Source organism: Amphiprion ocellaris, chromosome 9 (assembly GCF_022539595.1).
Source record: "Amphiprion ocellaris isolate individual 3 ecotype Okinawa chromosome 9, ASM2253959v1, whole genome shotgun sequence".
NCBI classification, from domain to species: domain Eukaryota; kingdom Metazoa; phylum Chordata; class Actinopteri; family Pomacentridae; genus Amphiprion; species Amphiprion ocellaris.
The window spans coordinates 32,446,986-32,470,767 of record NC_072774.1 but is presented as its reverse complement, the minus strand read 5'-3'; the positions used below and the strand labels follow the sequence as shown (position 1 = coordinate 32,470,767).

Genomic DNA, 23,782 nt, shown 5'->3' with positions numbered 1-23,782 from the left:
GACCAACCCTGTGTGCTCTTTCCACCCTAACTTTCCCCCGGAGCAGAGCTAGCTCCAGCGCCTCCGGTATCCAACTCTCCAGGAATCCACAGGTGTCTTCACACTCTGCGTCCTCAGGTAAATGAACAAGCCGTACATAGGAGAGACGTGACCGAGCCTCTAGGTCCAGTGCTTTCTCTTCCAGGCCTTTATTTTTCCCTTGTAGATGTTTCACCTTCTCCTGGAGCGCAGCCACGTCGTCTTCTGTTGTTGAGATTCTCGTCTCTGCCTGTGTGACTCTTTCTGAACAGTCTGTAATGTCTTTCTTTACGTTTTCAATCGCAGTGAGAATGCCATCAAATTTGGATGAAAACTCAGACTTCATGATGTTAATAGCTGCCAGTATTACTGACAAAGAGGCACCGGACTCCTCCTTTGCAGTAGGAACATCTCCCTCCGACTGTTCCTCGGAGCTAATGCTAGTGGTGGTGTTAGCATTGACGCTAGCCTCCATGGCCTTGCTAGCGGTCAGCTTGGCTTTGACCGTCGGTGTAGCATAATTAGTGAGGTTGGATTGTTGTGTCCGGCCGCGATTTGTCTTCTTTTGTGACATCAGTATTTTCTTTAACACTGGTGTTGTAATTTGGCTGAATGGCGCTTACGAAATGAGCTTTTAAGAAAGGATTCAGAGGTTTAAGTAGCAGCGCAGACTTTGACGCGTCTCCTCAGCAAGCCGCCATAACCGGAAGCCTCATATTAAAATTTTGACAGAAGTTAAATTCTATTGAAATTAAAAACCAAGACTAACCAGAAAATCCAGCATGCTGTAATTTCCATTTAATCATACAAAAAAACTATGTAAATGGTGTTAAAACAGCTAAAATTGTGATTTTGCTCCAAAAAGTTCAAATTTTAACCCAATTCTAACAGACTGCTACCAGAATTGATCATATGCCAAAAACACTATCGCAAAGACTATTTCCATTACCAAACTGAATTCCCAAATGCTTTTGGAGTTTTAATTCCAATTACATTTTTAATCAATTCCATCCCATTGTGCTGTGTGGGTGCTTTTCCAAATTCAAAGGTAATTTTGGGAAAATGGTGCATGGCCATAATGAGTTAAAAACATAAAATACAGGTAGGAGTCATTTCTTACATGTAACAGTACCATATAAAATAAAGGCAATCATTCTCATACGTGTCGCTAGCTATTTTTCATCACTGTCATCCAGATCAGTCATTTAAGTCCACTTCGCCCTCTTCTTCACTGGCTTGGTTGTTGCATGTTTGTAGCTTGCACACGTCTGAGCACTCCAGGCCATTGTTGAGGCAAGTACATGTTGATGGGTTGCATGACCGCACACAGTTGCAGCACAGCATCTGGTGCAGGGAGCCAGCCTATTCCATAGCCAGCTTCCCATCGTCATCAGTTGTCCACCCACAGCCCTTTCTGTTTGGAACATAAAGCTGGCTACCCGTATGAACCTCTCTATAATATGTACCTAACTTATTCCCAGTTCTATTACTTTGAATGATAGACCATATGTGCATAAGTAATGTGTTTAGTTCAGCTTAGTTTCTAATTAAATGCAGCAGAATCGCTAGTTTCTATCCTGTTTCACTCCAGTTTCTTCTGTAGATTTACGAAGCAGAAAAATACCCTCAGAATACATGTAATTTTTCCCTCTGTTTGAAACATTTTGTGGTGTACCTTCACATTTGAGTTTCTGTCAGTTTTTTTAACACACAGGATAAAATAAATCTAGTGATATTACACCTATGTAAAAAATGACACTTGGCAAGAACACACTATTTTTCATAATAGATATTTTGACTTATCATAGTAGTAATAAAACACATCAAGCCAGAGGCTGGAGGTCCTCCCCCCAAACAAGAACGTTGTTCTTCCTGCATTCTAGTGATTTTTTATGGACCAATTTGTGACTTTTCCGCATCACTCCGAGGTCGAAATATCTAGTCACATTGGCATGATGTACTCTTCTGTACTCTTCTGTGCCTTTTTGTTTGAGGAATTGACATTTCTAAATGTGCAGGCAGAATCTATTTATGCTTTTATGACCCCTTTTAAACCCCCCACCCTCCCCCAACCCCACCCTTAATGCAGTCATACAAATGGTGCATACATGTACAAGCATACAGTATAAGAAAATCTAAGACAATTAATGTTCAGAGGCATGCCACTTGCATCAGTAGAAGGATCCATTCGAACAACCGGGAAGACGACAGAGGAATGCGTGAGTGGGCCAGACAAGATCTGCAGCAGAAATAGAGGCGATGAGAGTTTAATCAGCCTAAGACGCCAATCGATGATTCTAATAATGACTGATTGCATCATACAGACAGTGATTTGGGATCTTGAATTTCTCCAAGCTGAGCAAATTAATCTTACACAGCTTGGTGAAAGCTAAAGTGATAACAAGTGTAGTGTGGGTGGAGCAGGCAGATGCTGAGAATGAGGCAACACCTGTGGATCAATGAACAGAAATCATGGAAGGATCTGGAATATCACAGCAGCTTCTCGAGCCAAGCAGGCAGCATTTGCGCCCTTCCTGTCAAACAAGTATCCATTAAAAGCCCTACATGCCAAAAGCATGACTGAAAACGTCATCTATGACCTCATGTGAAACTCATTAAAGTTTGCTGATCCTGTAGCATCTGGTGTACAGCTTTTTCCTTATTCACTGGTGCGCAGCATTCTCATTAGGACATAAGATCCAAGACTCTGAGGAGTGCAAGCTGCCCGCTAATTAACCTGCAGAGCCAAACTCAGTGCAACAGCCTTCCATCACATGTGCAGTGTGTTACTTATAATTAGATCTCTTGCATGATGCAAAGCCCCGCTGTCTGTCAGTGTGTTGCCACCTGAGAGGAGGACTTGGCTGCTGTAGCCTCACGCCAACTCCCTCCTCCAATCTATTTCTGCTGTCATTCTCTGAAGCTGCTGACCCTGATGATGTTGCTCCCAGAATCACAGTGGTAATTGAAATAACAGTGTTCTGATATTAAAATGGTCAAGCATATAAAAATCTGAAAACTAATATTCACTACTTGATTCCAGATTACTCTGTTATGGGATGTAAGTACATATCAAAATGACTAAGAATAAATTCTATCCTCCTTTTGCCCCTTTGAAAAATTTTATTGATGTCCCATTTTGCCACTTACTTTTCATTAAAATGAAACACCTTGATAGTATCAAAATAGAACACTGCTCTCAGTCATTATGACAGGAAAAAGTGTTTTTGAACAGCACAAAATACATGCCGTGTTAAAAGAAACAAGATTTCTAAATTGAGTCAAATATAATTATTCCTAAATATGTTATCAGATAACTTGCTGAAACTAAACAGCGTAGCCACATTTTAACTCACCTACTTAGGAACCTCATCAGTATAACTCCAGTTAGATATTTGTAGTTTTTTTTTCACTTCTTCTCATAACGTGTGTAATAATGTCAATAAATATTACTTATGTAATTATTTTAAGTGAAGGAATAATTAGGCCAATTTTTTTATTTTATATATATATATATATATATATATATATATATATATATATATATATATATATATATATATATATATATATATATATATATATAGTATTAGTATCTATAGAAAATGCTGTAGAGACATATGATGTTTATGATGGGGTCAATTTGCAATTTTCTTCTTTTTCATATTGCAGTAAGAAGGTTAGTGTTTGTATCATATTGAGGGAGACAAATGACAGCAAGTTGACAACAACAGGTTCATTTTCAGTGGCCTTTTTAAATTATTGTCATCTAAATAGTAATTTGTAATCCTTTTATTCCAAAAGCTTGAAAGTTAAAACATTGTTCATGTCAGTCATACTAATACACATATGAAAAAGAAAAGAATATGCTATATATATATACTTGCTCCTCCATACTACACTGACGTAGACAGCCCAAGGTCCTGTACATGTGACTTGGGTCCACATCAAACAAACTCCACTGTCTGTCGTTGGTTCAAACATGGCCAGTCTGATCTTAGAATGACTGCTTGATATTTAGTTCGATCAAATAATCCAAACTCAGTTGGACAGACACCATAAAAAGATCTGTGTGCACTTTCTTACAGGAGATTACCACAGAGCCATTGAGGTACGAATGCACAAGATACAAAGTGTGTCAGTTGGATTTGGTGTACATTTCATGTGTATTCAAGTGATGTGTGGATGATCACATGAGCCCTCTTCCAGTGATGAGCTGCACCTAACCTTTAGTCTTTAATGTGTCAATAAAATGAAGGAAAAGAACTGTAACACATAACCTTGTTGAGATCCATCATCTTGTCTGCAGCCACATTTCCCCTCAATGACAAAATAGTGTTTGTATTCACAGGCACATATTTCCCCTGCACTAATTCCTTGGGCAGTTTCTGTAATTTGTCAGCCTGTATTGAAGGTTGATAGGAAACTGGGGGTTACTGAGGCAAGGTGACTTAAAAAACCATTATATGTTATTACTTGCAGGTATGTCACCATCTTCTACGCACTGAGGTACCACAATATCATGACAGTGAGGAGAGCCGGCTGCATCATCGGAGGAATTTGGACCTTCTGCACTAGCTGCGGGATCGTCTTCATCATCTACTCAGACACCACCCCTGTCATTATCTGCCTGGTTTCAATGTTCTTCGCCATGCTGCTCATCATGGCCTCCCTCTACAGCCACATGTTCATGCTAGCCCGCTCACACGTCAAGCGCATCGCCGCCTTGCCGGGCTACAACTCCATCCACCAGCGGGCCAGCATGAAGGGGGCCATCACGCTCACCATCCTCCTAGGAATCTTCATCGTCTGCTGGGCTCCCTTTTTCCTCCACCTGATCCTGATGATCTCCTGCCCTCGGAACCTCTACTGTGTTTGCTTTATGTCCCACTTCAACATGTACCTCATCCTCATCATGTGCAACTCAGTGATCGACCCGCTCATCTACGCCTTCAGGAGTCAGGAGATGAGGAAGACTTTTAAGGAGATCATCTGTTGTTACAGTCTGAGGAACGCCTGCACCAACATCTGTGCTCTGACCGGTAAGTACTGAGAAATAGACACTGAGAAGACCAATGACAGGGCAGCATGAAGTGACTGAATCTGACACTGGAGCATAAATATGGGAGATTGAAGATACACTACCCGAGGACTGCAAGTTTCAGTCAGTAAAGTGTGTAGTTACATTTTTGTGTTCTGTCCAGTTGCTATTGAAAAGTATGAGCCGGAAATTGGACTGGAACAATAAACTTTCTCCTAATGTATCCACCCCGTTCACAAAGAGCCTCCTTTATTAGGTGCATTTGAGCATCTTGCTAGCACCATCTGAAGTCATGATTCATCTGAAAGTACGTCACAGAGGCCTGTTTGTGGCCTACTTTTCATTTCTTTTGTCCTTTTTTCTTTAGCCTTCTTTTAAATCAGTGACATTATTATTATTGGCAGCCAGAATATGACTATCATGGTAGCCAAATCAATAACAGCATACCTTTTTTACACTGTCTTCATTTGTGAGAGTGCTTATATACTTGCGTTTAATTACGCATGATGGCTAGTCCACGTACACAGTGTTGCCTCACAGCTGATGCACATTCTTTGAAATTAACACAACGCATAAATGAATCGCTGAGACAGAAAAGTTAGTACCAGACGGGGAAAATTTTGAAGTGAAGTCAGATCTTGTCTATAATTATCCTCGTTTATATGATGTATTTTGCTGTTCCTGCTTTCCCCCCCGATCACTGCAACATTAAATGGGAACTTTGGTGATTTTACACATCATAGTCTGTTTTCAGATGCTGACGAGAGCTACTGTATGTGTGGAGAAGTTTTTTTTTTTTTTTAAGCCTTTTGTGTCTGCAGAGTTTCAAAGTATCTGCAAACTCTTTATTATCAAATTTAATGCTTTAAAGACCCTTTTAAGACCTCAACTGAGAAAATGTATTACCATTTCTACTACAAAGAAATGTGTGTTTGCACTAGGTGATATATTTAAAATAAATAATAAAATAATACTGAGGCTTTTATAATACTGAATGCAAAATGACACACAATACTCCCAAAACATAATAATTATTAAGAGAGAACTATAGTTTAAAATGTCAGCATCCTGTATATGTCCTTAGTTTAACATCATTTGTATTATTTCTTTATTTCCTGACTCATCCTACCTTGAGAGACTATACATATATAGGGACTGTGATTCTTTTATCAAGAATCCTATATCTGTATTCCACTTTGCATCATTCATGTTATACCAGTGCAGTGGAGAAAAACATACGTAAAATGAGGACAAAAACAGCCAGCTTGTTTTTTTTTTTTTTTTTGCATGATTGGCTGGATGTTTACCAGTTTGGCTGTTACAAGGTCGACTTTTTGCAGCGAGGGGTGGGATGTATGTCAAACAACGGCCATCATTCTTTTATTGATTTCTGTTCATGATTCTTTAAGTGGTGATTCTCTACCGTATAGTATCTGGCCTGAACTGCAGTCATGTTGCAAGTGGGAAATGTTTCTAATATTTGACATAGACAAGGAATGTGAAATTTAAAAAAAAAGATCAACATCTCTATTTCTGATCAATGAATAAAAAATACTTTTTATAATAATAATAATACATTTTATTTGTAATGCACTTTTCATTTCAGAAAAATCTCAAAGTGGTGCATTAAAGATATAAAAGGATAAAACAAAAACAAACAGGTAAAATAAAAATAAGAAATAAAAATTTCAGGGACATGTTTAATTAAAAGCATTGTTTAAAAGAAAGGTCTTAGGCCTTTTTTTAATAACATCCACTATCTGTGGAGCTCTCGGGAGGTCAGGGAGGGAGTTCCAGATGTGAGAGGTGGCTGAGTGGAAGGCTCTGTCTCTAAGGTCTGGAGCTTGGTTCTGGGCAGGCTGAGCAGGTGGCAGTTATTGGGGCAGAGCTTTCGTGTGGGCGATTGGTGGCAGATGTGTTGTTTCAGATCGTCCGGGGCGTTGCCATGAATGTACTGATGGGTGAGGAGAGTGATTTTGTACTGAATTCTGAAGAAGATGGGGAGCCAGTGGAGGGAATGGAGGATGGGTGTGATGAAGTCTTGCTTCTCATCAGGATCCTAGCCGCACTGTTTTTGAATGTATTGGAGTTTTTGCAGGCTCTTGCTAGGGATCCTGATGAGCAGTGCTTTGCAGTAGTCCAGCCTGCAGGAGACAAAGGCGTGGACGAGTTTCTCCGTGTCAGAAAGGGTGAAGGTGGGACAGAGTTTGGTAGTATTTTTGAGGTGGAAAAACGAAGACTTCTAATCCCCACATCCAAATTAGCAGGGCACTCTTTTAAATTAAGTGCACACAAAGAACTCAGACAGGTACATAAACACTGGAAACAAACCAACACAGGAAAAAACAGTGCATCAACTGTGTGAAATAAAACAGCAAGGCCAATCAAATATGTGCTTGGTCACAGAGATTCCTTTGTAGTGTAAAGGCTTACTGGGCCATTAAGGAACAAGCAACCATCAAAGACGTCATGTGGATTTAAAAAAAAAAAAAAACTTCAACATGCAACTTTAGCATGGAAAATTGCTGTTTGTCTGCTGCTGTATTTTCCAGTGTTGTTTTCCTCATAACTATGGCCATGATCTTTGGCTAATATCTGAGTTTTTGTGCCTAAACCTAAACAAACCTCGACCATCACAGTGGCAGGTCAGAATATGGTCATGTGAAACACTATCCATTGTTTTGGGAGTCACAGACAAATTATGTTGTTCTGTGAACAAGAAAATTGTGCTCAAGGCAAGGACACACTGTGAATTCTGAAATGGTTATAAATATGATTTGGGTGTTGGACAGATGTTTGACGGGATTGCCAACTGGGATGAAACAAGATCACAATGAAGCCCTGAGAGAAAAGGATAATGGAGAAGGGATGCAGCCAGTGTCACACCAAGCTGGAAAAATAAAGGAAGGAAAGTTAACTATTTGTTCTAAAGAATTACAGCAGGATGACAGAGAGGGATGGTGGGTAATAGTACAGCTCATTTGCTTTATCCCCAGCTGTATATAATCCTTGAATGTAAAGCAGTGCAGCTTAAAAGCAGCTGGACTCTATCTGTGAATAAACAACCACTTTCAGCAGCTGAAAGAACGATCACAACACTACTATGTTGGCATCCAATACTCCATAGCTGCCCAAAACATTACTGTGAGAGTCATTCATGGGTGTTTTAGTACAACACACTGCAAATGCTTCTGGAAATGTGAGGTCACCTACCTCCACGATATTCAGCATGTTGTCAGTTGTATTTGTGTTGTTATTGCTGTTTATGCCCCTTTCTGTCAGAGACTTAAAAATCTGTGCAACTAATCAACAATTCTTGGAACATTTCTGCCCACCTTTAGGTTTGTTTTCTTTCAGAAAACCAAAATGACAAACTGCCTGAGACTGCCTCTCACATTACAGCCACTGTTATATAGCAAGTAAATGAGCACAGACAAACAAGCACAAAAATACAATTCTGTGTAGAATAAAAGAAGACAGAAAAGAACACCAGCCTCCGCATCTCCAAGGTCTTTTCCTCATAATATGTGATCCAAGTTTTATCTAATCCAAGCTGGTTATCTTTCAACAGATTTATCTAATTGTCTGACTGAAGCAGTGGATCATGTGTTTATACCTCAAGCAACCTGAGAAACCATTATTTGTCTATGGCCTCAGACATGCTGTACATTATCTTGTTTGTAATTGTCAGCAGGGAAAAGTTGTCTGCTTGCTGAACTTTCTGACGGCATCCTCAGCCAATTTTCTGTGTGCCCTGCTGCTGCATTATTGCTACAGTAAACAAGCAGCTTCCTCAAATCTGCCAGTGTTCAGTAGCACAGCAGGTTCTGCTCTGATTTGAATGTGAAGTCACGCTCTCTATTCTGTCCATGTGGTCTCGTTATATTGCCTCCCTGCCTAATCTGTATTAAATTATGTAAAGATGCCATGAGTTCATGTACAAAATGTATAAATGAATGTACAAATTGCTACATAGTGCTCTCTGTAAGTGTGTGTTGGTGGTGCCTTCCTCCCAACTGAGATGTCTGACAGATTTTTATTGCAACATGCAGTCGTCCACTGGAACAGCCTTTTCATACAGAATGCGACACATCACTGCTGCATGGTAGATGCTTACAAAAAAAACAAAAAACGAGTTCATATTTATTGCACAAGCAAGAGCAAGCCATTTGTATTGTTGGTGTTCTCAGGCTTTATGCACATAGAGATGTCTGTACAGCAAACATAAAGAAAACTGTGTTCAAAGGAAGCTATTCTCTGTTCTGTGTTGTAATTGCCTTATTGTGGCTTCCTTTAAAGTTTAATGTGAAGTCTTTGAATAAGTGAAATCAAAAGAAGAGCATATGAATATGCTCACAAATGTACAAAGCAAGGAAAAGTACTTTTGTTCAAGCTGGTTGATATACATTGAATGTATTTGTTTTCCTTTATTTAATGAAGAGAAGACGTCACATTTGTTCACTGTGCATTCACCGCCAACACAACATATCTGTGCAATTATGCAAAATGATTCACTGTTACTGACTGTACAGTACTCAGTTCTTGTTCCCACAGAAACAGCAGCACTAAACACTGCATGTGATGTTACACTGGACAGAGATTAAGTCCCCATCATGACTGCTGATTGCATGCTAAATAATTTGTGTATGTGCAGTGAGAGGATATTACAAGCTGTGGGGACCCGTCTCAGCTAATCAAGTGGTGCTATGAAGGAATTTAAATGTGAGCGCCGCTTGAAATGACAGATGTTTGTGTTGGCTACGTGGTTTAAGGTGTATTATTTTATTTAAAAGTGTCTGAATAAAAGCAAATGATAAAACTGAGAGATGTTTTTCTGATATTGTCCATTTTTGTAACACCATGGTAATAGTGGAAGTCACGTCACTCATTTTGAAGACAAAACAATGATTATGATTGAAGTAATTGATAATGATGGTGAAATGATGAAACAATGAGGGAAATGTGTGTGTTTTAGAAAATATATTTGCTATGGGAATGTGGTTGGTATAAGTAATTTCAAATTGTTTGAAGGGATTGACAGCATCCAAGTCCCATAAAAAAGAGGATAGAAGTGAAATGGGTGGTTAAATAGTCAGCAAGGAAGATAAATAAACAGATGGTAGTTATCTAATGAAAAATAACTTTCACTTACAGTGTCACATCTGCTCAGTCAAACATAAAAGATGATCAATGAACTGCTGGCAGTAGCCTTGATGTAGCCAACTTCAGATACCAGGTGTTGTCATGTGCAAACCAATGAATTTCAATGAGTGATTGTAAACTAGTCTTGATCGGCGTTATTCTGAGTCATCTAATTAAAGGTGTGAATAGATTTTCTTTATGAACACAGCTTCCAGTCTGAACAAAACAGCATCTTCCTGAAAGTGTGCCTGAGCTCGGTGCTGCGGAAGGCGTAGATGGCGGGGTCGATGAGGGCGTGGCTCATCAGCAGCACCACATGCAGCTGGAACAGCGAGCGGTAACACTCGCAGTACGGGTTCATGGGGCACACCGTCATGATGATGAGGTGAAGGAAAAATGGAGCCCAACACACCACGAACACTCCCGACAGGATGGTGAGAGTCAGGGCTCCTCTCATGTTGTTGCCCCACCTCCGATGATGCCGACACTTGCCCCCCTCGCCGGCAGTGAGGGCTGCGATCTTCCTGGCGTGGATGAGGGCCAACATGAACATGTAGATGTAGAGTAAGCAAAGAATCACCAAGGAGATGATGAAGAAGACGACGAAGCAGATCATGATGGCCTTGAAGTCGAAGAACTTCACCAACAGCACAGCCAACACCCCGCATGTTATCCAGATCAGCCCCAGGATGGCCCCAGTGCGACTCATTGTCATGATGTTGTGGTATCGGAGAGCATAAAATATGGTGATGTAACTGGAAAACAAACCAAATCATTTTATAATCCAACATCTGATGACTTGTTATTTTTTTTTAGTATTAACAAAGGACTCAGTGACTAAGGGTAACATGACAGACTCCAGAGAATTAACTGATTCTTCATCCCCTCTCAGTTCTGTGGCCTAAATTTGCGAGCTGAGCCAAGCGTGGGGCAGCACTTGGTGGGCGTTGCCAAATTTAGACTAGTAGCTGACTTTATGCATAAGGGTGCAAAGCTCTGTAATGAATCCACTCTATACTACCTGCCCAGCACTAGCCAGTGGCCTCAGCAAGTTAGCAACAGGGGTTTGGATCAAATACACTACTGTTCAAAAGTTTGGGGTCACTGAGAAATGTCCTTATTTTTGAAAAAAAAAAAACATTTTTTTTTCAATGATGATAACATTAAATGAATGATAAATCCAGTGTAGACATTGTTAATGTGGTAAATGACTATTCTAGCTGGAAATTTCTAATGGACTATCTCCATAGGGGTAAAGAGGAACATTTCTAGCAACCATCACTCCTGTGTTCTAATGCTACATTGTGTTAGCTAATGGTGTTGAAAGGCTCATTGATGATTAGAAAACCCTTGTGCAGTTATGTTAGCACATGAATAAAAGTGTGATTTTCCATGGAAAACATGAAATTGTCTGGGTGACCCCAAACGTTTGAACAGTAGTGTAGCTGATAAAGCAAGATATTTTCCTCAGGAGAAGGTGGAGACCAAAACAGAGCTAAAAGAAGACTGAATATTACCCTTACAATTATTCATCAGGTAACTAAGTACAAAGGTTTTCATGAGCTTTTTTCCAGCTCCTTCTGCTGTCTCCAACAACAAAGAAATCCCTTGATGTATCTTTAAAGTGAAGAGCTTGCAGAGTAATCTTGAGAAAAGGTATGAAAGGAATACAAATGCATCTACATCATGTTTGACTTTTTTTTAAACCCCCCCCCCCCCCCCCCCACCCACAAGTTTCAAGTTACTGATCAGTTTCAATTTAAGTGAAGACTGAATATGTAATAAACTCAGCAAAGTATTCATCTGAGGAACTCCTAAATATCCACTTTCTGTTTAATAAAATTTGTGCAAAGTTTGAAGTTTGATTTACCAGTTTGTTGGTGAATACAGCAGTTTCTAGCTTCCCACTCAAAGATCTTAAATGTTATAGCTTTTCCAAAAGTAAAACAGTCAAACCTTCACTGTGTGAATTACAACTGTATTGTTAGTTACCGTATGTTTTCATCCCATAGTGACATGATGTGAAGTGTGTGGCTTTGTGGAAGGAGAGCAAAACTGGCTGAGTAGTATTATGGTGGTTGTGTAAAGTATACTTGATTTATGGGTCAATATGCAGTGGGCCTTTAGCACTGCATCTGTGAGTTGGAGTCCAGTGACAAGTTATTAAATTTTTTCAATGGGCTCTAGTTAATAAGACCAGATGCATCAAATTAAAATAACAGTTGAGGACAATTCATTATCGGGCCCCAAATCCACAAAAAGAAAAAAAAAACTGTTTAAAACAGCCAGCTCAGCAGCAAAAAATACAACCTGGTGTATGCCCACTGTGGTTCTGGCTTCCCTGTGTTGTTAAAAAAAAGCCATTTTTTTCCCCATCCATATAAGATGAAAAAAAAATTGCTTGAAACATCCTGGTGACTTTAAAAAAGGGTTTGGGGTGTGGATTAGTAGGCCTGGGTGAAGTATATTCGCGCAATGATAGATGGAAATCCATCCTTCACAAATTAACAGTTTAAAATACATTCCTATATACAGTACATATATAAATACATTCTTGCAATCCAAGATCTGCATACATACCGGTCTACAGCAATGGCCAGGAAACTGAAAAAGGAGCCCACAAACGACATGCACAGCAGGCAGTCCATCACATCGTCCAGTTTGGTCTCAGAAAACCCTGTCTTCTCCAGCTGTCCCACTTCAGCAAAGGTGATCATCAGTGTCTCCCAGGTTTTGGAGAGGCTGGCGATGGTGTTGAAGGCCGCCAGGCTGCAGATGAAGCAGTACATGGGGGAGTGGAGGTTCCTGTTCCGTATGATGGCCACCACAACCAGCAGGTTCTCAGTCAGGCTCACTACTCCAAAGGTGAAGAAGACAGGGACGGGGACCTGCACCTCAGGGCAGTCTGACTGGTTCTTTGAGGTAGCATTCATAGTAAGAATGGCTTTCGATTAAATGCTAAATAAAATGACATGGAAACTACAGCTACATGGACATCAGTGTCATAACAGCCTTTTCTGTTAAACCAAACTTAAACACTTGAATTTAAAGGTTGTGTTGAGCTTTAATCTTAGCTGTGCACTTTGAATATCAATATAATATAAATGGAAAAATTACCTTGAATCTTCACGTCCGTTAATGATGTCAACAAAGACTGACGAAAAACATTTTTGAACTATTTTTAATGTTGAATACAACATTAAAACTCTAAATAGCTATGTGCTGATGCCAAAGAAACACCAGTACTCTGATGATCTCAAAATGCTGAGAATCACAAATTTCATGAGATGTTGCAGTCTCGTCCTCAGCGTTAAACCAGACTGTCTGGCAAATTGAGCTTAAATTTCAGACTGCCCAAGATTCAGTCTTTGTTATGTAGCTTGACTATACCAAATCTAAATTCTCGTACTTCTAGTAAGTGGTAATTTTTTAAAACTATGATTAAAAATATTTTTTGACAACCTAAAAAAAACTAGATGGAAATCCATAAACTTCTGAAGCAATGAAAAGAAGAACTATAAAGACATGTAGCACAATTTTTATCACTGACAAAAAATTTTATAAGAAATTAAAACTCTTAACTGCTGATGAGTAAAACAGTATCTTGAACAGCCCAAAACATCCCCTGTTCAGTGACTGATTTTACTGCACTGTCATTAATAATGTTAACAGGAGCATTTTGAATTTACTGATATTAGAGATGTTGTTGCTTCTCAGAATAAAAAAAAAAATTCAAACTAAATTCATCTGCAATTTTGTGGAAACATAGCTGAGATATACAATGAAAGTGCATTATTAAGTGCTGGAATTTGGACGGAACATTAATGTTACTTTCAGATATTTTGTGTTGCTGTTAAAAGTAATGAGCAACATAAAGTTTCAAGATTAATGCTGATCATCAACCATCTACATGAAAACGTTTCCAGCTTCTGAAAGAGAGTGGGTTCTATTCAGACAGCCAGACAGTTTAAAAAAGATTATTTGGGCCTTCTTTTGCCGTAAAATGTGAGGCAGACAAAAATGTCCCACAAACACAAGACTGATTTACAGGCAAAAGCGATGAAAAACCGTTGTTTGTTTTTGTTGATTACATCAAACTAAAATTAAAATTGGACTAAAACGAAAATATATTTTTAATAAAAGTCTAAGAAATAAAGCTAATCTGAGGTGCCATAATTAACAAGGCTCACAATAATAAGACAGTTGAGTCTGATCTAATATGGAGGCGGCTGGGTTTTCTCAGCTGACAAAGTGTGGCTAATTGCTGTGGCAATCAATTGAGCAAAGGTCAGGTTTAAGGAAACACACAGGAATTGCCCTGGCAACAAGCAGCTCCCTGCAGCCTCTTTAGCCAAAAATGTCTTCTTCACATACACGTGTCTCGGTTTCAACACCGGGCTCGTGATTTTGGCGTAGCTCACTCATGATCTCCAGCCATGTGGCCACATCTGCATCTCCTCTGTTGTTTACACACGGAGCATCCAATCAATATTTTTCTGTGAGTGTTTGTCTCAGGAGTTACAGTCTGTTAAAGTGGTTAAGATGAGATTGCTGATCTTTTGAGCTGTGTCCATCCAGTTGTGTCTTCTTTCTTTTTGAGCTTTGTGGGAATGTTTGCTTGATGCTTCACCTGTAGAACGACAATCATAAAGCGATAAAGAATAAAAGCATTATTTCAAATAGATTTTGACCAGCAGCAGATGGGTCCCCCCATATGAGTCGGGTTCTGCTCAAGGTTTCTTCCTGTTAAAAGGGAGTTTTTTTCTTTCCACTGTCATCTTAGGACTGCTTTGGGGATTCAGGCATATGGGTTCTGTAAAGCATCCTGAGACAATCTGAATTGCAATTGGTGGTACATACAATACCATTCAAAAGTTTGGGGTCACTTAGAAATGTCCTTATTTTCGAAAGAAAAGCATTTTTTTCAGTAAAGATAACATGAAATGAATGATAAATCCAGTGCAGACATTGTTAATGTGGTAAATGACTATTGTAGCTGGAAACGGCTGATTTTTAATGGAATATCTCCATAGGGGTACAGAGGAACATTTCCAGCAACCATCACTCCTGTGTTCTAATGCTACATTGTGTTAGCTAATGGTGTTGAAAGGCTCATTGATGGTTAGAAAACCCTTGTGCAGTTATGTTAGCACATGGATAAAAGTGGGAGTTTTCATGGAAAACATGAAACTGTCTGGATGACCCAAACCTTTGAACGGTATTGTAGATAAAATTGAATTAATTTCTGTGTCTATAATTTCACATACAACATCTAGAAGGACTCATATAGCATGCAGAGCTTATCTTTTCCATTCCACCTGGATTTTCTCTTTCCTGTGGAGTGTGACCTTTTAATCAAAGTCTATTAGCACACCTGAGTATTCTCCCCTTCAACCTGAATGTGCGAGTTCCACCTTTGTGATCAGCACTCTGTGATCAGGGCTGTGACTCAGAATTCCTGACAGGATGGAGACTGAAGATGATTATAATAATTATAGTACACTTTTATCTAAAAGCTTCTGATCCCTATTTGCCATTCCAGTCCCACATCAGCCTCAGAGCTTGCATAAGTGCTGCATTAAATCCAATTAAAGAAACTTCTTTGAAACTGCTTTGCAAAGGTAAAACTTCTTTGTAATAGTGGATTAAATGTTTCGACTGAAGTTGTACTGTATTAACAAGTGCAGGCAAATAGTTATTCACACACATAGTGAATATTGGTACAATGGGACACTCTTGTATTTGTATTCTGGAATGCCTCAGCTCTCAACATGTCACAATTCTAGGAGCATCAATCCCCTAATGACAGCATGTTAAGAAGATAATCCAATTTTTAAATGTTTATACAGCATAGACTTTGTGATTGACAAAATGACTATCACTGTTCCATTTTAACAAGATGAAACTGTCAAAATGGGACAATGACAAAATTTGCATTTTTCAAAAGGTGCTAATATTTGATTTCTCATTTTATAATTTAACATTTTTTAATGTCATTATCAACACTATGTCATTTCAGTTACTGCTGTGATTCTCTGTGTGTGACTTTTATGTCATCATATCCATGTAAACATTTTTTATTTCATCAAATTTCTTTTCAGCAATGCTTAAGCTTTGGTTTGGGGTTATTTTATGTGTTTCTTGAAAAAAGATTCATTGCAATGCTTAACTGTCCCAATTTACAATGTGTCCCATTTTACCAATACTCACCCAAATAAAACAAACACACACATTTTAGTCAGAGAACACAGCTGAGTCCAGAGCTGTCACTCGTGTTCTTCCAACTCTGCCAGTCCCCTAATTGTATTTTATAAGCCTTGATTATTTAGTCAAATGTAGTCTCATTTTTGATGGTGACAAGAAGTAAAAACCTAAACACTGAAGCATTTCTTTGTGAGTGAAAAGCATATGATCACTATAGAAACTGACGTGCTGGCAGTTTAAACACAGAATGTACACCTGAATTACACTTTAGAGTCTACAGCATGTAGTATGTAGTATTGTTGTAAGTACTGAAGGACAGATGCAATGTTATGTTGACGTTCTGCATTAAATGTTTTCTATCCATACATGTACTGTGTACACATAAATACTGCTTACTGGCTTGTTAAATGGCAAGTTACCACAATAGAAAAATGCTTTTGGGTGTCCTAATGAAAGAAATGCCAAAGCCAAGCAACAGGGAATAACATTATTCTTATTCTTATTCTTATTCTTATTCTTATTCTTATTCTTATTAATAATAATAATAATAATAATAATAATAATAATAATAAAGTAATTAATTGAAAATACGCTTTGACAGAAATAATCTATCATTAAACTTAACTAAAAGAAAAATATTATTTAGAAATTGCAGAATTAATGAACAAGTACAAATACATATAGATGAGGTGCAAACTGAAAGGGTTCATGAAAATAACTTCCTTGGGGTGATAATAGGTGAGCAAATCCATTGGAAACCACATATCAAACATATCCAAAGCAAAATTTCAAGAAGTACTTCAGCAACAGCATCACCATGAACAAAGCGCATCATCGTCCAAGGGACACATGTGAAAGTGTTTCACAGATGAAAGCTAGAAAATATTTTTAGAAACCAAACCACAGGTAAAAATCACTGGAAATCTAAATGAAACGATGGCTGGCTAAAAGGCTAACTCTCCTAACAAGTCGCTTTTGTGCATCCTGGGTTATTCAGAGAGAATGGTACCTGGATGAGAATAAGCTTTCAGAAGCATATTTCTAAGGAGATTACAAACATGAAAGCAGCGGAAGTCATCATCACAAAGCGCTAATGCGGCTTTCTCTGCTGTGTAAACATTCTGGTTTTGCATTTGTTTAAGGTAGCTGTGGCTTTGCAGTCGTTTTTCCAGCTCAAAACGCCACGTGATCCATGAGAGACAAGCCAACATGATGCTCTGCTTTTGATTTGTACAAGAATAACAACAACTCCCTGTTAGCCGCCCTGCTAGATGAAGCTGTGAAATTGTTTGTTTCGTCGTCTGTGTTGTGAAGAGATTCACAGGAATTTATTGACAACACATCACAACATAATGACAGACATGGAATTATCTCCACTAGGGGTGTAAATGATTGAGAAAATCATTTCATTTTGGCGTATCTGTGTGTGTTGTGTGCAGCACCTGGTCAATATACTGATGTCATTAAACTTAAGGTCAGATAAACCTTTGGGAGAAGTGTTCAGGCAACTGTTAGTGTATTGATTAAATGACAACGTGAAACATTCAGCTTGGCATTGTCACTGTTGTGATTCCAGACACTTAACACTGGTGAATTTTATTCACATTTCTCTTCATGCAGAATACCATTTTGAATCTTTGTATTACAATGCATGCTCTCATCATTTCCATTTTAGTTACAATAGAAAATTTCCCTTCAGGGATCAAAGTTTGACAGCACAATTTAGAAAATTCCCTTGAAAGTCTCTTAACAAACCCATTACAAATATATCTTCGCATTACTTAATTACTGGAGATCCATACGCAGAACTTCCTACTTAGATAAACATCGAAATAAATATCTCAATCCATCAATCAATTGTCTTTCTAAAACCATGAGCATTAGTGTCCTGCCCATCGCTGCCTCCAGTAAAGACATAAGAGTAATACAGTCCTTCACCACTGATGCTGGGCTATAAATCGGGGCTTCACGTGATAAAAGTCGACTTTCATCCAAAAGTTGATGAATGATGTATTCAGGGTTCAGTCAAGCTCAACCACAAACTAATCAGTTTTGTTATTGAGCTGGCATTGTGCAATGAGACACCATGTCATCCTAAAATATAACAGAACCATCCCCAGACTGTTGCCACAAAGCTGCAGATCCATTATTGTCCTGTTTTATTGTGTGCTGCAGCATTGTTTCATTGATCTCTCACAGGTACTGGAATCAGTTTGCACAATGTGTTGCCCACAGTTGAAAACTAATGCTTTCAAAGCTGTTCAGAATAGCTGCAATCATAGGTGGAACAAAAAAACCCTGCCACAATCAGTCCTTCTGAGACAGCTTTGTAAATGCTTTGAGTGACAGTTCTTTGTTATGGTGTCTTTTATCTGACGGTTCCATTATTAAGACATGGTAAAGCCATGAGGGACAGAGCTGTGATATTTGGCACACACAAGACCTAGACCACCAATGACATCTTTAAAGCTAGCTGGTGTAGCTTATAGGACAAAATTCTACTCAAAGTTGCAGCTTTGAAATGATATCTAGGATTGGGTTGTAGCATTTTAAACAATTATTCCTTGGCTGCCGTGATTTATAAACTTACTATGCATAAAAACATTCATTGCCAGTACGCTGAAATCTTGTGCATGCCAATTAATTAATATAATTCAGTTTGTTTATAGCTGTGTGCTGAAAATGACCCTGGAAATTCTGGTATGTCCTAATAAGAATGCTCACAAGGTTTCTATGGAGAAGTGATCAAGGTACTTATTCTTGAATTCCCCTCGGGATTAATAAAGATCTATCTATCTGTCTGTCTGTCTGTCTGTCTGTCTGTCTGTCTGTCTGTCTGTCTGTCTGTCTGTCTGTCTGTCTGTCTGTGATATAACATCAGTCTTTTCAGTGAGTCACCAAAACAACAAATGTTGAAGCAAAAAAACTCTTGTGACTAATCTTGGTAAAAGTCAAGGTAAGTTGTCATAGTTAGTGTAGATAGGAGGCTGGGTTAGATGGATGGGTCAACAAAAAAAGACCATTTCCATGTTCCATGTTGTAACCGTGATGATGGAGCTTCCCAAAACCTTTTGGCTCCTACAACAAGCTGATTTTTGAATGGTTTGGACAGTGATAGGAACATTTTTAGAAGGTACAGTATTGTAAAGGTAAGGCCTCTGTCCAGGCTGGTCAAATTCTTCCACACCAAACGGAAAATAATTTCTTCATGGACCTGACTCAGTGTACAGTGACATCATCATGTAAGGAGACAAACACAAATGTCTCACACAAAGTTAAAAGTATGCTATTATCTACAACTTCCCAATTACTGGTGCTAAATCCTGGAGTACACTGATTGCAACTGTGTACATACAACATGTTCTCTACCTGAAGGCAATTATAGCTGTGACACACAATCATAGTTGGGACAAAAAGCCGGCAGTGTAGCTGGCATAAGTAGAAGAGTGAAGAACTTCAGAGAGAAAATCAAACCATTGCAGTCATAACTGATCACATCAGACCAGTCTTTGCATGAAGGCAGCAGAATTGTTGAAGTGTCTATTTCAGAAAGTTACAAAATTTGTTGAATTTCAATTCCACCAGTGGAAAGAGATTATTTAGTGATCTGAGAGTCTTTAAAGCATGAAGCAGGCTTTCAGTGAGGTTGGCCAGAAATACCACCAATTGTAAGTGCAGCCATGAAGAAGAATGTTGCTGGAAGTGTTGTATGCTGTCGCAATAAACGAGCAGGCTGGAGCAATATGGTAGCTTTACCGTTGTGATGATGCTAGTCAGTAAACGCGTAAAACAATCTCCCATCCCTCCTTTATGAAGTGGTTACGACTATGAAAACTCAGAAGAATTTAGAGTCCAGACAACAGAACTTAAAGGAACTACAGAAACAAAAATAACCACCCTGTAGTACCTGACCTCAAAGCTGAGTCAAAACATCTTTATATCTGCTCTGACCAGCCTCCTTAAGCGTGGGGTGAGAAGTAGTAAGCATTCAAATTGGGGTTACAGCGCACACCTTTGACAGTATCTTTGGAAATCTTTGAAGGTATCTAAGGTGTTGCATTCTATTCACACTACAGTTGATAGACACAGTTGTGAGAAATATTTGTTTAAACCAGTCTATACAGCAGTTCTATGTCCTCCACTGTATGACTATTTTGACCAGTTCAGGATTAGTGTTCATGGTGTTGGCCTGGTGAGAGTCTTTAGGTACAAATTTAAATATCATTGAGTTGCTGTGTGGAGGTTTTTTCAACCGAAGCTCTGACTTTTGGTAAGTTGATGGTACTCAACAGAAATCCCTGAGTTTTTTGACACAGATTTTAAAGTATGACAGAATTGTTCTGTGTGGTGAGTTTAATATCCACAATGACGACCTTTCTAATACTCGTGCTAATTATTTTTCAAACATTACAACTTCTTATAAGTTTGGATTAAAAATGTACAGTTTTTAACTGTGGACTACTCTTTACCAACAGCGTCGTAGCAAGCTCCATATACAGCACCAGTCAAAAGGACACACCTTCTCATTCAAAGGTTTTTATTTATTTCCTACATTGTAGATTAATACTGAAGACATTAAAACTATAAAAGAATACATATGGAATTATGTTGGAAGCAAAAAAATGTCACTCTTCAGTATTAATCTACAATGAAGAAAATAATACAAATAAATAAAAAGCATTGAATGAGAAGGTGTGTCCAAACTCTTGACTGGTAGTGTACACTTGCTTTTCTAATGAGCAACGTGTCTCCAACTTCCACCCAGTATTTGATTTACAGAGCATACAGCTGTGTGAACATCATAACACCAATGATTTATCTAATTATTTTAATTTGACCTGCTTGTCCTTATTAAATGTTATTGCTCCTCTTAAAATAAAATCCAAGGCAGAATGTAGATGTAAAAGTCTGGTTTCCACAGGATGACATGATGACAGAGCTACTAGTACAAAATACCAGAATGATTAAGGATGCGAGAATAAACTAGTTCTCAGAACTAATCTCTTCCCATCAACACAATCCCAGGCTTTCATTTTAAACTGTTGATTAGCTTTAAAATCCAGTTACTTTTCAACATTGCTGCTTTTATTTGCCATTTCGGGTTTTTATATCTCCTGATGATTTCATGTCTGTATATTTTATTTTGCTGCCTTGTGAAGCACTTTGTAACTTGGATTTTTTTAAAAATGTCCTAGAAATAAAGAATATAAAGATTATTATTATTAGTAGTAGTGTTATTATTATGAGTTAGGTAACAGGTGGTTATTTTGAAAGTTTAAAAAGATTGTCTGACATTTCGAATACTATTAGATAATCCAACAAGCACTTAATATAAAGCAGACAGAGGTCTTTAGTGAAGTTGGGCACTGATTTTGGCTTTCCACTTACATATCCACAGATTTTGACCATGTAATGTATGTCTCCTTGCTTTTTTATGTAAACAAGTATGCAATTTCAGGCATGATCATGACATGAAACATGAAATCCACTCAAACAATCCTTTATCAGCTGCCAATGTACACATTTTATTTCCTCTCCAGCCCTTTCTCTCTGCTGATCCCCTTCCCAGTACCCACAACCCACGCACATCTACTGCACTGCTTTCCTCCCGACTTATTACACATTTCTGCACTTATTCCCCCTCATTACCCCACAGTTTCCTCTTTGCATCTTATTTCAAGTGCCGAAGATCAAACAGCTGGTTTACAGGGTCCGACGTGGTGTTATGCCGTTGGATGTCCCTCATGATCATATGATTTACTCTCCCATGGTGCATTGAGTAGGACACAAACCCACAGCACTGAAATCCTAGTCCTTTTGCTTAGTAGCAGACTTTGATAAGATTACTAAATGTCATTAGCTTGAAAAGGTAAGACCGTGTGCATTTGTGTGACTGTATTACAGAGAGACCTGTGAGGCTACAAGTAGATTGTTGATAGTTGTGTTTTGAAGCGAAATGTGGTTGTAAATGCTGTATAGTTGTCATAAATGGGCCAGGGAGGAAAAGAGCAAGTCTATTTTGCAGCTATATCCTTGAAATTGATCACGATTCCTATTCTAACAGTTACTGAAGAGAGTTGTGATGACGGAAAAAAACATCCTATTGAGAGGTGATCAGAGCAAAATGAATCAGCCAGAGGCAAACAAAGTCGGGGCCAGCAGTGGCATTGGAAGAGCGCTTTAGTTTCATCTACACAAAATGTCAGCCCTATCCACCTTTAGCCGTCTTCTCATTGCACATAGTGCCAGATGCTGTTTCTGCTTGTACCTAGGATAAAACGTCTCTCAGCAGTATATTCTCTTAATGTATCTTTGATTGGTTTGTCCTCCTCCAGACAGCCACTGTTAGAAATACAGATCTGAACAGTTATGTAGGTTTTTACATCTCCATTTACAGCTGTGTGAGCATGCACTCACGGTAATGCACTCCTATAATATACTGTATCCACAGACAAAGCATAGAAAAGGAAAAGCATTTAGTTTGAGTGTCCCTGCTGAAACCTTGATAAGATGTTGCAATTGTAAAAGCTCAAATTAAATTAAATGAAGAATGATGTGAAAGCCTTACTTGCCGCTGCTGAAATAACCGTCTTGATTAGAGGCCTTTTAGAAGATGATTTGTCCTTTTTTTGTCAATACTTCTGCAGAGCCATGAAAGGCACCCAATAGATGCATGTTCAAGAGGGCTTTATGCAGTGGATTCAGTTTTCATGGGGAGAGGCAGGGAACATTGTTATTGTAGCCTTGAAAGGCTGCCTAAACAAGGCTGAACTACATGTTATTTTGTCTGGTTCTTTGTTTTTCTTTTTCGTCACTGTATCTATTTATGACATCCACTCAAGGGCAGTCAGTGTCTGACCCCCCTCCTGCCTCTCTCTCTTTTTATTCCCTCTATCTGTCGAAAAGATATTCCATTTTGTTATATTTTATTCATTCAATTAAGCAACATCTGATGATTTTACATGTTATTGGTCTAAATATTGATTTCACAATCAATCCAACAATTTGTTGGAACTTAAAATATGGTATGCAAAAGCAATGACAAGCAGTATACAAACAGTATCACACATGTAGGTATATGGTTTCTCATTAGTATTTCAGTCAAAGTGAAGGTAATTCTAATCTGTTTTCCAAAAACATATAAAAAAAAAAAAAAATCCTTGTCTTGATTGCCAAATCAAGCATTAACTCCAAGAATGCATCATGTTAACTACTAGTGAATCTGTTTCAACACTGTGTGGAAGCTGGCCCTGGATGTTGCTGCCAGTAGAGTTTAGGCTAACATTAGCAGTCATTTTGGTTAGACTGGGAGGTTTCCTCTTCAGTAAACCGCAGCAAACAGTGTCACTGTGGCTCAGGTGGTGGAGCACGCTGTCT

General features: G+C 38.6%; 2 protein-coding genes across 2 annotated transcripts in view; one reads left to right on the top strand and one right to left on the bottom strand.

Annotated features, from left to right (window-relative positions):
* Positions 1–9,882, top strand: part of LOC111588859 (melanocortin receptor 5-like) — a 29,668-nt gene extending 19,786 nt beyond the window's left edge. The window contains exon 5 of the mRNA XM_023299484.3: positions 4,501–9,882. Coding sequence (XP_023155252.1) covers positions 4,501–5,071 — 571 coding nt within the window. The 3' untranslated portion in view covers positions 5,072–9,882. The remainder of the gene's footprint in view (positions 1–4,500) is intronic.
* On the bottom strand, positions 7,541–23,099 carry mc2r (melanocortin 2 receptor). The gene is made up of 3 exons (XM_023299805.3): positions 22,974–23,099; positions 12,782–14,831; positions 7,541–10,956 (listed from the first exon to the last, which is right to left on the bottom strand). The coding sequence occupies exons 2-3, from the start codon at positions 13,132–13,134 to the stop codon at positions 10,398–10,400; spliced, it is 912 nt and encodes a 303-aa protein (XP_023155573.1). The 5' UTR covers positions 13,135–14,831; positions 22,974–23,099; the 3' UTR covers positions 7,541–10,397.
* Between the last annotated feature and the right edge of the window lie 683 nt (positions 23,100–23,782).

Coding starts and splice junctions, on each gene's coding strand:
- mc2r (XM_023299805.3), bottom strand. CDS start 13,134: ATGAATGCTACCTCAAAGAACCAGTCAGACTGCCCTGAGGTGCAGGTC. Junction 10,957..12,781: donor CTGGCCATTGCTGTAGACCG/GTATGTATGCAG, acceptor TTTGTTTTCCAG/TTACATCACCATATTTTATG.